At 40.9% G+C, this 15,441-nt stretch overlaps 1 protein-coding gene across 1 annotated transcript; it reads left to right on the top strand.

Annotated features, from left to right (window-relative positions):
* Window positions 1-5,907: 5,907 nt before the first annotated feature.
* On the top strand, window positions 5,908-10,677 carry LOC131452241 (endothelin receptor type B-like). The gene is made up of 8 exons (XM_058622366.1): window positions 5,908-6,101; window positions 6,285-6,725; window positions 6,867-6,979; window positions 7,146-7,350; window positions 7,521-7,661; window positions 7,762-7,895; window positions 7,967-8,075; window positions 8,877-10,677. Exons 2-8 carry the CDS (start codon window positions 6,297-6,299, stop codon window positions 9,045-9,047), a joined length of 1,302 nt encoding a protein of 433 aa, XP_058478349.1. The 5' UTR covers window positions 5,908-6,101; window positions 6,285-6,296; the 3' UTR covers window positions 9,048-10,677.
* The last annotated feature ends 4,764 nt before the right edge of the window (window positions 10,678-15,441 follow it).

Genomic DNA, 15,441 nt, shown 5'->3' with positions numbered 1-15,441 from the left:
AATATCTTCCCAGAATGCTGGAGTGCCTTACCTTGTCATTGCTCTCTGGACAAATGAGCCGCAAGAAAGAGAAAAATAACATCTCCCTTTATAAATCCGTTCTCTTTGCTGTGCACATTTTCTGTGCAAAATTAATGACTGCTGTCATTTGCTGCATACAGTTTGACACAGATACTCTTATATGATGTGTATGGAGAGGACAAAGAGAAGCACATTAAATCAATGCATGCACTGTTTCTACTACATCTATCAACACCAAGCACATGCTTTCACCCCAATGAAGCACACAGTGTTTACCCAGTGTCTTTTGTCCTCTACCAGTGTGCAGAGGTGACATATGTGCATGTAAATCCTTGTTACTGTATGCATCTAATGTGTAAGGCTCTAAACCAGGGTCTCAAACTGGCGGCTCGTGGGCCACATGCGGCCCACCACTTAGTATCATGTCATAATGAAAACGTGGCCCGCAAAAGAAAATAATATATATAATATGGTAGAGCATATATTATATATAATAATATATTTGCCAGCAATATTTTTACAACAGTAAAAATAAGGTAAAAGATTGTTTGGTGTAGAAATGACTGTTGTCCACATTAGTTTCTACTCCACTTGTTTCCTCTAGACTGGCCCCCTCTTGACCGGACTACACGCTCTACACTGGCCCCCAGTTCATTTGAGTTTGACACCTCTGCTCTAAAACAGGTAAAAATAACCCAACTCTTTTCAAGTCGTGAAGTCAACTTTGCCTCTTTGTTTAGAATAGCCTGATGCTGTGAGCACTTACCACCTGACATCAAATATCCCGTGAAAGAGAAGCTCACAGCTCCATTCATGGTATTATTAAGGTTAGTGTGATATGTGTTCAGCAACTTAATATGGCCCTCAAAGGCTGCTGTAGAAACCCTAAATGGGGGGTAGCTCAGTGGAGCTGGTACTGGATTTGTCCTTTGCTGTGTGTCTTACCCTCTTTCTCTCTATCCCCCGTGTCACACTTCACTGTCCTGTCCATTAAAGGCAAGAAGCCTCCCCAAAAAGGTTATAGAAAGATCTTAGTTTAATATGTTACAATAACGGCTCACTGTGATAGTGGCACGTGGAATGGCCTTAGCTGTAAAAATGGCCTTGATGCTGTGTCCTTGGCCTTAAAGATGACATAAGTGAAGTCAGCAGAGGATAATATAATAGCCGCTCTACCATACGGACAACATTGTCTATTAAATATAATTAACACTCTGCAAACCTTTAATTAAAGTGAACAAATGTGTATACATGCAATCTCATTAGCAAATTGCTCCCGCCCTTGACTTTGAGTCCTAAACTCTGTGCTCCGCTTAAAAGGATGAAAAACATGACACATTCCATTTGGAGACAAGGTCAGAAACATGTCCCGCTTTTGTCGATGTCCTCAGTCACCTCCCGCTTGCCATTGCACAAAACAGATTGTTTATGACTGCAAAATACACTGATGATAAAAAAGACACATTCTTTAGGTTCTCCTGCTGCTGCCTCTTAAAGTGCAAACATGGCAGTGATATTTTCTTGCTCTTCTTTGATGTCGGAGCCTGTAAGAGCAGGGTGTAAATTTCATCTCAATATGGCTTGAGCAGACAAAGGATAACTACTTATTGATATTGTGTCAATGATAACAATGAAAGACAGCACACCTAGTGTCTTCATCATTTATACTAATTTGCCTAGGCAAGGGCCCGTGGGCTGCGTATTATGTAAGTCTTCATTAAAGTTGTCTCTGCTTGGTATTTTCCATCTAAGGCTAGACATAAATTCTAATGTATGATACGGGAGATTCAAATTCAGATGCCACTTCATATTTTCCTCTATAATAAACACAAAGAAAATGGCATGCAATGGGGTTCAGTCAATATAAATGCAATAGAGCAGAATATGTTCCATGTGCAGCAGGCTGTAAAGATGAAGCTTGCTCGTTACCTCTCCTTTGCTTGCTCTCCCTTCTCCTACGATGAGTGTCCATATTCATTCTTTTCATAATGTTCAGACATGCTGTTCAAACTTGTTTCCTCCTCCGAGATGTTCTCGCTCTCTTTTTCTCCTCCTCACATGAAAGGAAATAAATAAATAATCAAAAAATAAATGCAGCATTTCAATTAGATTTCTCTCCTCACAAAAATCCTCTCCTATGACCCCCCACCGCAGTATCTGAACAATCATTTTTATTAATAAATGTATTTCCTGTTTTTTCCCCCATGTTGGGGTTAACACGCTACACTCACCCTCTCAAAGGTAGTTTCATTTTGTCAGTAGTTCATGGCGTATGAAGGACTGACGCATTATAGCTGCTGGCGATAGCTTTACTGAGCAAGATGCACATTCCGTTTAGATTCAACCTCTGGAACCTGCACTGCAGCTCAGAACTGATTCACAATCACCTCTCCACCTCTAATATTATAGCCTCCACACTCTGCTATTACTGCGAGAGAATGTAAAAAGCCATCATCATTTCCAGGGACTATGGGCAATAATATAGAGACACTGCACAAAGTCCATGGAACCTTTCTGAACACAACGAGTTTGTTTTGCCTCTGGTGTGTTACGATGAAGACCTACACGAGTTTTATCATAATCCTCAGGAATACAACAAACCATGACTTGTACACTATAGATTCTTGTATAAACAATGAAATGAATACTTAGAAAAGGTTTTATAACAACCCTACAGCACTGTTCCTTGCAGACAAATCTAGCAATTATAGACTATGGCGTTATCAGCTCAGGTATGCCCTGAGTTGAAATGACTTTGCACAACAGACTCACCCATTTTTTTTTTTTTTTTTTTTTTTGCCATGAGCAGACTCTCGCTCACCTCTGTCTGCAACAACTGGCGATCTTCAATTTACTTTTAAACTGCACATTGTCCATCCAGTGCACACACACACCCATGAACTCTGGTGAGACAAGACTGCTCAGGACACGGAGACAGGAGAGAACAAATTACAGCTATTACAGTTTTACCAGAACAACTCTATTCACCTTCAAGCTGTATTGATTGTTTTGGCCTTTTGCCAACAGAGGAACTTCTTAAAAGACTTAAATCTGACATATTTTGGCGAAGGAGACATCGACAGCAACACTGCGCTGTCAACCCTTGACCATGAAGTTGCTGATCAATCTCCCGCTTGGTGCAGCGCATGTAAGTAGAACACTTTAACACTTTTACTCCGAGAACTGCTGCTTGCTGAAAGCATAACCAACAAAATAAACTCTGTAAAACTGTCGTGCGTAACTTTTAAATTGAAATAAATGTCCGTTTGCTTCAAACCAGTGTCAAATGAGTTCACGCAAGTCTAGGCGACTCTCAGCATCCACCTTATTCCTGGTGGTTTTTATGGATAGAACTTCTGCAGCAGAAGCAGCAGAAGCAGCAGTACGGTGGCAGCTGTGTGGCTACAGGATTGCATTGTTCCTGTAATGCATGAGCATCCTGCAGTTTGATGTTGAAACTAAAATCCAGGCTTAGTTGTGTGGTGCACTAAGAGTCTTACTTGGCTCTATGCCTTTAAATAAATAAGACTGTGTCCAACAAAACCCTACTGACCTTATTGCTGTGAATATTACTGGTATGCCTGTGTGCATTTCAGATTGTCCATAGATTCACCGTCTGTGGTGCCGGAGTTAATAGAGTGGCTAAATGAGGCCACTTCTTCAGGTTGTCCTTCCATCCCACAATACACAAGAAAAACTAGAAAAGGGGAGTTTCAATTGAAGGGTTGTGAGTTCAGTTTCCGACTCTGCTAGACTATGTACTGATGTGTTCTTGGGCCGTGCTAACAGCGCATCAATGGCTATGAATGATGTGTGACCTAGCTGTGCTGTATGAAAGTGTGAGTGAATGGGTGTGATTGTGTGAATGGCAAAACTAAGACTAGAAAAGTGCTATAAATACAGAGCATTTAAAATAACCATAAAACAGTGGATTTATTTCTTTACATTATTGTTTGGAAAATACTAATGTGATAGAAGTAAAGTAACATTTTAACTCTTAGTGTTATGTTAATGCTAAAATAAGTTAAATATATAAGTTACTGATTGTATCTTGTCAAATCCAGAAGTGGTAAATGGACACTTTTAGTGTTTTAACTGTAACTGCAAAATTGAATGTCTAGAACAGGAGTGTCAAACTCAAAGGACCTGAAGACCAATGGGCATCTAGTCTGGGTTCAGTCTAGAGAAAAGACATGACATTGACAAAAACAACCGTTCATTAAAGTAATAAAATCATAACATAATATTCCATCATGATATCGCAATACAGTAAAGATATTCATATTGACATTTCAAAGAATTTCAAAGCAAAAGTGTTTGTTTTGATATGGATCTGATGCATACTTCACAATAATAAGATATTTATGATGTGAAATAAATCTGCTAAAATAAAAAAAGGTTGCGGGCCATGTTTTTATTATTACATGATGTTAAGTGGTGGGGCCCATGTAATCGATTGGGGGGGGGGGGGGGGGGTTAGATCTGGTGTTGCCTGGCGATATCACTGGCTGCACACAGGAAGTGATTTAAATTTAACGTTACACAAGTGAGGTGGCTCCAAAAAGGTTGGAGTATGACTGGAAACACCCAGTGCCCATGAAAAGTTTCACAAGTTAATTTTACTGTTCAAATAACACAGTCAGTCAGCAGTTTGATGGGATAAATGCCTCTTGTCCCCGCCCGCCCCTGCGCTGCTGGTGTATAAACACAAATGCCCCCTCAGGCAAGTCTGATAGTAGTGGTTGGCAGAGCATGTTCTCAAATGAAGGATGCTGCATACAAATAATGTTACATTGTTTCTGTTCATGGAAAATATGATTCGACCCCATTTTTGCCTTTTTTTTTTTTCCCAAATCCTCATTGTCCTTGAATGTCATTACGTGGCCAATAATGAAACATCTTTGGTGCATGGAACTAAAATGTGGGCAAAACTCAAGTAACAATCACAAATAATAGAGCAGGAGATAAAACTGCGAAAATGTAGGTCAGTGAAGTGTTAATTTAAAAGTCTGTCAGTTCTTCACAGTTTCCATTTAGATGATGTCCTTGAGCATCTTGCTTCTTCCAGTGACTCATATACGGAAAAGAAAAAAAAGTTAATATTAATGTGGAATTTTTAGCCAACCTGTGAACAGCTGTCACACGTTTTCATTTAATCAGTTGTTCTTGTAGAAACATGCTTGCACACAGTATTCCAAGGTCATTGGTTGCTAGCAGAGCACAGATATGCGGGTTCAAAAGAGAGCTGCAGCACTTGTCAGGTGTGATATTAACAACCGGAAAGCTCTGGTCGTCACGTATCTTGGGTTCCTCTGGGCTCTTTTAGTCGTCACATGTTTCGAGTTACTCCGGGCTTTTCAAGTTGCCAAGTTTTTGAGGGTAGAAATCACCTTCTTTAGGACTCTGGGGAGATGTAGAGGCAGTATCTCTCTGGTAGGATGCAGACCGACTCATGTTTTTAAAAACGTGACATGACAACTAAAGCAAACTCTCTGGAGGACACTCACTGAATAATGCACGCTTCCATTTGTATCATTTTTGTTGTTGTTCCCCTGCAGTGGGAGTGCATCAGGCTCATGTGCATCCAAAATGTCACACAGTTTCTGAAGACAGTTTTTCAAATCCTGTTACATTCACTGATCATGTTGTGATGAAAGTTGTCTGACTGTAAGCAGAAAGCCCTTTCACTTCACTTTGCATTTTTACTACATTTAAGGTTTCTGCGGAACCTTGGTGCTTGGTACTAACCAAGTTTTTCTGTGGAAACAAAAGGAGTGAGCAACTGTAACGTAACCGCCCCTACACCAGCTGATAAAATGATCTCACTTTGTGATAACAGACAATACCCTTCAACGCCATCCTTTCATTTGGGGTGATACATCAACCGAAGTAATTACAGTCACGACTGACAAATCGATGATTAATGCTGACAGCAGGACCCTAGTCTATAAAACCCTGATTTCCATCTGCTGCGTTGTCACATTTATAGCAGGCACAACAAGAGTGGTCCTTTAACTTGCAATTTGTTTAGTGGATATTATAGAGATCCATTTCATGCAGAGTCGAGTGTGCATCTGAAGGTAAGCTGGCATTATTCACTGTGTATTAGCGCTGTTAATATATTTTATGTTGGCTTTTGATCAGTAAATTAGGGCAATCATTTACCTGACCTGAAGCGCTTTGTTGTAATGTGTTAGAGCTGAGGCGCTGTGCTAATTGTTTTCACTCTCATTTTCAATCCGGTGCTGGCAAAAACATTACAGGGCCCTTTGAGGATGTCATCAACAATGTGGACCGTGGTTCTCACTCTTTGTTTGGGAAATATTCTCATCAGAGCGGAGGCCAGTGATCAGCATTCCGAACCGTTCCCAGTAAATGAACTCTCTGAAACAGCCTCCCCTGGTATTTTAACGCGGGGAAACCAGAAATCCAACAGCTCAATCCATCCACCGCAATTAGCAGGACCAAAAGCATCGCACCCGCCTATGTGCTCGGAGTCGGCCGGAATCAGAGACACCTTCAAATATATCAACACCCTGGTCTCTCTGCTCGTGTTTATCGTCGGAATAGTGGGGAATGCGGCCTTGCTGAAAATCATATATGTCAACAAAAGCATGAGAAGTGGACCTAATATCCTCATTGCAAGTCTTGCTCTTGGCGATTTAATCCACATTATCATAGACATTCCAATCAATGCTTATAGGGTGAGTCATTAAGAACGAACAAACAATACGTTCACCTTTCTTTGCACTGTGCATCTTCAGTGAAGATTGATTGTGAGACTGTTGTTTTCTTTTGATTTTGACTTTCTCTCTCTCCGCACGTGTCCCTTGTTTTCGTTCCAGCTCATGGCAGAAGATTGGCCGTTTGGTTTAATGCTGTGCAAACTTGTGCCCTTCATACAGAAAACCTCTGTTGGAATAACTGTGTTGAGCCTGTGTGCTTTGAGTGTCGACAGGTAAGGAGATAAGCAGCGCTACCCTGTGCCCTGCGAGAAAATGGGTTTTGCGGGCTCCTATCTGTGTTTTTCATCGTGGACACAGATTTGTTGAGCATTACCACTTGAAATGTGTCATTGTTACAGACATTACAAAAAAAAACACATTTTCCCATTGATTGGACAGATACCGAGCTGTAGTATCCTGGAATCGAATCAAAGTCATCGGGGTTTCAGGTTGGACGGCAGTGGAAATAACTTTGATATGGGTTGTTTCGATCCTGCTGGCCGTGCCTGAACTTGTCGGCTTTGACATGATAATGATGAACTATAAAGACAAGCAGCTGAGAATATGTCTGCTTCATCCAATGCAAACCTCACACTTCATGCAGGTATGTAATTGGTATCTCCAGTGTGTAACAGGATGAAACATGCTTGAGTTGATTGTAGTCTTTTACAGTTATATTTATATAACTGTGGAAAGGAAACAAAACCTCTGTGGGTCTCATATTTCTTATGCACATACGCTCACTTGCCACCTCCTGTTGTGTTTAATACGTAGACTTACAAGTCAGTGAAGGACTGGTGGCTCTTTGGATTTTACTTTTGCATGCCACTGTCTTGGACTGCCGTCTTCTACACACTCATGACCTGGAAAATGCTGAGAAACACTAAGAATATATTGAGTGACCACACCAAGCAGGTTGTAAACACTTCTCCACATTTAAATACATTTCACAATATTTCTAACTTAATTCTCTTTGTATGTTTAACTTACATTTGTTTTATGTTCTTTTTTTTAGAGACTAGAAGTTGCGAAGACTGTTTTCTGCTTGGTGATTGTGTTTGCACTCTGTTGGTTGCCTTTATACCTCAGCAGAATCTTGAAATCAACCATATATGATGAAAAAGATCCAAATAGGTGTAAACTATTGAGGTAAGTTGCTTTTTACAGCCCTCTGCTGATATTTTCCTTAAGTCAGATAATATTTACCGTGTTTCCTTTAGTGCCTTCCTCGTCCTGGACTACTTTGGCATTAATACGGCATCACTCAACTCGTGCATCAACCCTATTGCTTTGTACATAGTCAGCAAACGCTTCCAGAGATGTTTTAAGGTAAGCTTTCTGTGATTCTCGTCTTCTTTCTTCCCATGTATGGCTGTGTTCAATTTCCAACAAAGCAGATGGGGGTTAAAACAGTTTGATCCACACTGGATGAGCTATTGTTTGCGTCATCAGGGGCATATGGAGTCATGTCTGTAAATGGCCAGACTTGAGCAAGTAATGACCTGAGGGCGTAGGGAGCCGAAATGGTCTGGAAAAACATTGTTGGAACAAAATGGAAGAAGGAAAGAAAGAGAGAAAGAGGTAAAAAAAATAAAAAATAAAAAATAAATCACCCGCCCATTTTGCGACGTACCAGACAGTCTGTCACTGAATCAGAGGGATGTGTTATGAGGAAGAAAACATAGGTTTGAGGTCATTTTCAAGGTGAGACATTCAAAAGCCTTTATTGTGTTATTTGCTCAGAAGCAGATATCTAACACATACATTGATTTGTTTTTTTTTTACCTAACATCAGGCTTTTGTGCAGAGCTCTTTTCCGTCTGATTTCTGTAAAACATGTGGTTTTAAATTGAAAATATCTTTTCTATTTCAATGAAGGACTCGGCACCATAGAAAGATGTGAACATGACTAAATAAAGAGGGATACTATAAACACATTTTTCCAATTTTCTGAATTAATTCAAGCTTTATATGTTGGATTACTGTTAATATATAACAAGCAAAACAGCCTTTCATTTCTATTATAGATTTTCTAAGAACTTGTTTTTCCTCCATCTGACCCTGACGGTAAGAGTTTTGTCCACTGACTGCTCGTCTCTCTCTTTTTCTGTGTTCTGTGATTTCCTTCAGGTCTGTCTGTGCAGTCTGTGTTTACCTCCTCAAGATTTTACCCATGAAGATGTGCAATCTGTCTCCAAGTCCAGAATGCAGGATCAAGGCTCAGAGCAAAACGGCAACATCAAAGCTCACAAAGACACTTCCATGCCTCTCCCTGAGCAGGAAAACATCTTACTGTGCTAACAAAAGTCACGTGGAACTGTGAGTCCTGGGATAATTTTATTATGAACTATACAGTGGATTGTGTAACCACACCAAAGCTGTTCTGTGGGTGGTTTTGCAACATTAATGGCGCCATCCTTATAATATATAAATACCTTGTGAATAATAATGAATATGCATTGCTCTTGTCTCTTGTACTGATGTCTTGAGCTGAACATCTGCTTTGGCATGAGCAACCTGAAGTCAGACTGTTCAGACTATTTTCCCGTGGGGCTTGAGTCACTCTCAACCATTACATCAGATTTTACCTCATACCTATCCTGTATCGTGCATTACAGTTCTCAAACCGTTGTTTCGGGCACCGTGTTAACCTGGCACCCATCAACAGATATCTTGTCACAGCTGTCTGCATATTACTTCCAATTCCTGGATTCTGGAAAGACACGGTGCCACAGGAAATGAAACGAATGGGAATTCACAATTACCGTGTTGGTTTTTTATGGGATATAGGGTGTATTGCTATTGTTTTCATCTCTTTCATGTTTCCCGTGCGCTGCCGCTCGGGAGTTAATTGTGTTTCTTTCATTCTTAAACCTTGAGGAACATGTCAAATTGGTATCACAAGTAGATTCTGTCACTGCCGCTGAATGACTGATTGATGGTGGCCTATTTTTAATGCATTGTTAAATGTGTAATGCATGGAGACACTTTATAAAAGACCTGAGAGAAGGGAAGAAGGAAAGCCAAGATGACAGAATGAGGTCATGAGGAGACGGGTGGGAGGAGGAGGAGGAGGAGGAGGAGGAGGAGAAGAGAGATGAGCACCTGATAGGTCTTCTTGTCACAGGACAAGGCAAGCACAAATAGAGGGCTGTTCTTCCACCTAATGCTGCATCAGTTGACAAAACTGTCTTGATGTTGTGCGCTGGAATGCCTATTAAAAGTTTCTCTTGTCTAAGCAAGGAACACAACTCTCAACTGTTTGCACAGATTCAGTAATTAATTTGAATAGAAGCAGCTGAATACCTGAGGGGTTTATGATGCTCAGAAGTTTAATAGAGATATGACAGTGCTTTTGATTGAAACCAATTAAAATATGTTCTTTTATTCCTCACATTAAACTTTCTTCTTTTGATTTTTTTTTCAGAATGAACCATGTAAACACAGTGACGTTGTCTATTTACACTTGTTTTTCAATGAATTGACATACAAAATGCAGTCAAACCTTTTAATTTGAAAGAAACCCATGCATAGAAAACCCACGTTTTTGTTTTACATTATGACTTTCTCATACAGCTGGCATTGTGTAATATGTGTATTGCTCTAATAGCTTTTGGCACATCAAATAGGGATAATACTGGTTCCACATCACATCACATCTTATCAGAACAGCAGGCTGTCATCTTTTTTTTTTTAATTATTATTATTTTTTTATACCTTACTCTTCAATATATGATCAAGAAATGAAATGACTACAGTTGGGTATTGGTTTGTTAGTATGACAGATTAAGGGGCATGAATCCGTATAATCACTTCGAAGCATGCGTTTTACAAACATCATAATATCAGGATTGTTAAATGGTATTACAATTAAATGTTCTATACTGTAAAATGAGCCAGACTAAAAATGTGTTTATATGTGAATAGAAAATAAAAAAAAAACTGCATACTGCATGCTGTGCTACATATTTGTACACCTCTCTGTTGTGACATGACAGAGACACTGTCTCTTAGATACTACAGTGTTGGACAGCATACAGTAGGACACTGGGCTCATTACACTGGAGCCAATCACATTTATGGCAATTTGGATGGCTTTCTGATCTGATTTGTATTTGTACACTTATCTGACTTAATAGAAATCTTAATTTTATCGTAGTTATAGCACTAACTCGTATCATGACACAGTGTCAAATACTAATTAGTGTCAAATGCAGTCAATTGCCCCAGTGTCCCTTTTTTTTCATGTAAATGCCAGCAGCAGATAAACAACAAATGGTGTCACGCTGTCATGTCCTCAGCAGTAAAAGCTCACACCTGCCAGATGACATTGACACAATCAGGCTCTGGTAACTAGAAGGGTGACGTCAGTGTCGACATCAGTGAGAGCACGGGTGTGTGAGACCTTCTTTAATAATCTCTATACGCGCCAGGCTTAGATAGGGCTCCCCACAGTGCTGCCCAGACTCCCCAGACTGTGGATTTAATTAAACAGTGTGAAATTAATTAATCAGTCGAGTGGCAGGTAAAAGATCTTCTCTCTGGAACTGCTCACATAACCAAGACAAGCATTTCATGTGTGGTGACAGTTATTAATTTGCTGTGTGTTTTATTATAGTGCTTCTATATAGAGATGCCGAAAAATCTGGGAGATTAAACAGCCTGGCATGCAAAAAAAGTCATGCAAATTATCAAAATAACAGCACCCGAAAATCAAAGTGTAAACCTGTGTTTGATCTGTTCTATCAATTAATTAAAAAAAAAAAATCCAGTTCTGTATAATAATGTGGTGCAAATTAGATGGAAATGAGATAAAATATTCATTTAGTTATCTGGGGAATCTGCCTGGAGGGCTTCTTAGTCTTCAGTCTGGCTCAAAATGCTGTCCATATGGCAATTATGTACAGTAGTGTTGCAGAAGGATTGGTCTGATGCCTACTGGCAGAGAGGAGCCTGCCTGTGACAAACTGCTGCTAGGATCTGATGTGAGTTGAGGGAGATAATGAGGCTGTTGTAAGCCTTAAGTATAGAGCCTGCCCCCGAGGTGGCATATCTAAGCACTCAGGCTCCTTCATTGTTGCATGTGCCGCTGAGGATTAGAAAACACACTACTTTTTTCTTCATAAACTTTGTCGGTACTTCCTGCGATTCTTTGGACAACTTCTGCTTTCATTTGGCACAAGTCTTTTGACATTGCTTTGTGGGGGAGCGGCTTTTTGCCTCATAGTTTTGTAGATGTGAACTCTTGATTTGTTTCTGCTCTGAGCTATAGCTCATTTTAAACACAACAACATCCTGGACTGACTGACTGAAGAAGTTTTCCCGAATGCCATCGGTGCGGCTTCGCAAATGAAGTCCTCACGAAAAACAGCGTGCGTAAAATGATAGGAAGTGAGGTACGATGATTTATGTTGTTGATTATACGGTGTCCTTTCCTGTGCTTGCTGTGTTGTAAAGCTAACTGCCCACCTCTGGTGAGGAACATTTGACATCCACTGGAGGTTGGATGCCTCCACCTCTGTCACGTATCCAGCATGTTTCAAGGAGAAGGATGACAAATATTCCAATTTAGACCTACACCACACTACAGGATTTCTATTATATCAGGGTAGTGTAACAAGAGCAACATGCAACCAAGTGCAATACACAGAAAAATAAATCCCTGCACTGTGTGCAGAGTAATTGAGTTATCTAGGAGAATTGCCATGGTGTTTCATTACATAGAGAGTGCAGTTCATTGAATTCAGGTTGGACTATTGACTTATCAGTAGATTAATCAAATAAATAATCAAGGCAGAGGTCTTTATACAATACCAGCAGGCATTTAATTAATGGCCATTTGGAGTTGGCATACTAAATAGCAGGAAGAGAGAGAGAGATAGTGAGAGGCAGAGAGAGAAGTGAACACTCAAGCCAATGGCAAAGGAACTTCAGACAGATCTGCAAATGGCAGGCAGAATCAGACTACTGGGCAGAGCTGCAAGTGGTCACTCAACCATGGGATTAAAAAGCATTTAAGCCTTGTACCGACCCTCCCCCCCCACTTTCGTCCTGCCATGTTATTTCTGACCATTCAGGAGGAAAGAAAAGACAAATATTCTTTGCCTGGGTTGTTACTGCTGGTGCAAAACTGCGGGTAACAGGTTTTTCACCACGCCAACATCTAAAAATGTATTGCAGTGCTTTCTTGCAGAAAAACATAATGAGCTCGCCTAAAAGGGTTTCTGTGTTGTGGTTAGGGTGCAAAATGGACTGTCACTACTGTTTATTTCATTCATGTCTGGACGTAATGAAAAACATGCAATCAAATGTAGGACACGTTTACTAGAGTGGCTCACTTCACACTGTGGTTCACACTTGCCCGTGCACACACACATGCAACCACAGGCACATTTATGACAGGCTGTTGACATATTTATTGGGAGCTGTAGTAGGTGCATGGGCTTGATTAGCGCAAATCCATGCCACGGAATAAATCAGAGATAACGGTATCCCAAATGTATTCTGCCAAGTGTTTGTGCCAAAGGGATGTTGGCAAAAAAAAAAGCTTTTGATTCAGTGGTCACCAGAGCACCCTGCCTGCCTTTGCTTGTTTTGATGGGCAATGATGAAAGCACAGGTGGATGTGAGAAAGCTCCCCCTGCTGTGTACTCCTCATCTGTGGTTTCCTATTAGCACAGGAGTGGAGGTTTGCTGTCTGGCTGCTGGGCACAGTGGGTCAGTGCTCACAAAGCTCTGTTTGTTCCCTGGCCTGCAGGGCTCCCAGGGTAAGCTTGGCTCCAGAGGGGAGACAAACAAAAAGGCACCACTGTCTCACACACTGAAGCTGCTCTCCAACACATTCGTCTTTTCTGCTCAATGGGGGGACATTTCATTTCTCTTCCTAGGAGTGGAATTGTAAAAGGAAGCATGTTAAAATACAGAAAAGAAAAAAGCAAGGAACAGGGCCTCGGGATAACAGAACTGCAGTTGTTTTGAGCTATGCATTTTCCCCCTCAGTTTAAATGCCACTTTCAGCTGCTGCTTGTGTTTTTTTATTTTTATTTTTACTCTGTGCTTCTCATCCCCTTCCAGCACTTTGTCTTCTGCTGCCGTATCAACACATTCTGAGTGAATCCCAAAGAACGCAACAGGCACATGAAACAAATCACATTTAAATTCAACCGCAGTTGCTTATTATAGAATCAGACCTGTTGAACTGCAGCTGGTGCATCCAAGGTTCTAAGACGTCTCTCAATTAAGTGATAATGTCTAGCTGTCTCTCACACCCGGACAAACTATGTCTGCCTGTGAAGATAAAGTAATGTGTAGGCGACTCTTACGGGTGCTGTTAGGTCATTCACTGTTGTGCTGCAATCTGCAGTCCAAGTATAACTCCATTATTGAGGGGACTTTAAAATGGGAGCTGTGTGGCACGCAGCGGGATGATTTAGTTTAATGACCATGGCAGTGACAGCACTATGATGGAAATTGGACTCCCCCTGCAAATTTACATCACTTGAGGGTACTTGGAGCTCTTTTAGCGGCTGCACTCCAGAGCATGAGCCATCAGGAGGTCCTGGATATGTCATGCTTGTCACCTTCCTTTAAGTGCATCAGCAGATGTGGGAGAGGGATTAATATTATACAGCCTACGGAAGCACGGAGGCCGTCTTATCGGCACCGCAGATGTGATAAGCACCTCTACCCCCGTGAAAACCAGGAAAGATCTCCAAGCAAAGAGACAAGCATCTCTTTGTGTTGTTTCCTCACACAGCTTGATAGTTTCAATGTGGTTTTAGTGGCAAATATGGTGCAATTTCACATCTGTTGTAATTTGATGTGCCTGGATCACCCTCTGTGAAATCGTCTTGATCGCAACATGGGTCCTTTCAATTATTTAGAAAGTTGGCATATGGCTTTGGAGACAGTAATCAGATTTCTTTTGATTTTGCGGCTTTCAGAGTGGCTACGCTACAAGTCACAGTAACAGCTGTGCAAAAAAAAAAAAAGGAAAAAGCCTGCGTCTGTGATCATGCTATTTGGTTGCATCAACACTCCTCCTCTTTTCATGGACAACATTTTTTATTTTATTTATTTAATGGAAATGTCACATTTGTGGGAATAGCTCCCATCACTGCTGTGACACTCATCTCACATTACATCACATCAATGCAGATGTCAGTGCACACAGATTGCAGTGCTCTTAAACTGATTCTGAGCTGTGAATGTAAGTTATGGCATCCATTGCTGTCACTTCAGGTTTATCAGAAAAAGCACCCTGTGCAACCATGGAAACACCATGTGACACAGAGACACACACACACAGAGAGAGACAGACAGACAGACGCCTTCATAACTTCATGGGACACATTTCCTGACGACTGAGCTATCCAGTTAACGTCTAACCTTCCTATCCTGACCACATAATAGAAATGAGGTCCTGCCTCTTTAGGACCAGGTTTTTGTCCCCATGAGGACTACTGGTCCTGAAAAGGTCAGCGTTAATAGCAGAAGAGGTAACAAAAATATATACAGTATAGCCACTTGCCTAACCAGTAACCTCACTGGTCACTTGTGTATCTTTTTTGTCCCCGTAAAAAAATAGTCCCTATAATGTGTCTCTTAAAAGATGTTGGTCCCCACAGCATGCATAATACCTAGGCCACACACACACGCACAGGCACACACAAAAACAGCCACATCAAAGCCAGCA

The sequence above is a fragment of the Solea solea genome, chromosome 2 (assembly GCF_958295425.1).
Source record: "Solea solea chromosome 2, fSolSol10.1, whole genome shotgun sequence".
NCBI lineage: Eukaryota > Metazoa > Chordata > Actinopteri > Pleuronectiformes > Soleidae > Solea > Solea solea.
This window is presented reverse-complemented; position numbering and strand designations above follow the sequence as displayed.

Excerpts from the sequence above, each read along its gene's own strand:
- LOC131452241 (XM_058622366.1), top strand. The coding sequence starts at position 6,297 with ATGTCATCAACAATGTGGACCGTGGTTCTCACTCTTTGTTTGGGAAAT. Across the intron at positions 6,726-6,866 it reads TTCCAATCAATGCTTATAGG|CTCATGGCAGAAGATTGGCC; the intron begins GTGAGTCATTAA and ends TTTTCGTTCCAG. Across the intron at positions 7,896-7,966 it reads AATAGGTGTAAACTATTGAG|TGCCTTCCTCGTCCTGGACT; the intron begins GTAAGTTGCTTT and ends TGTTTCCTTTAG.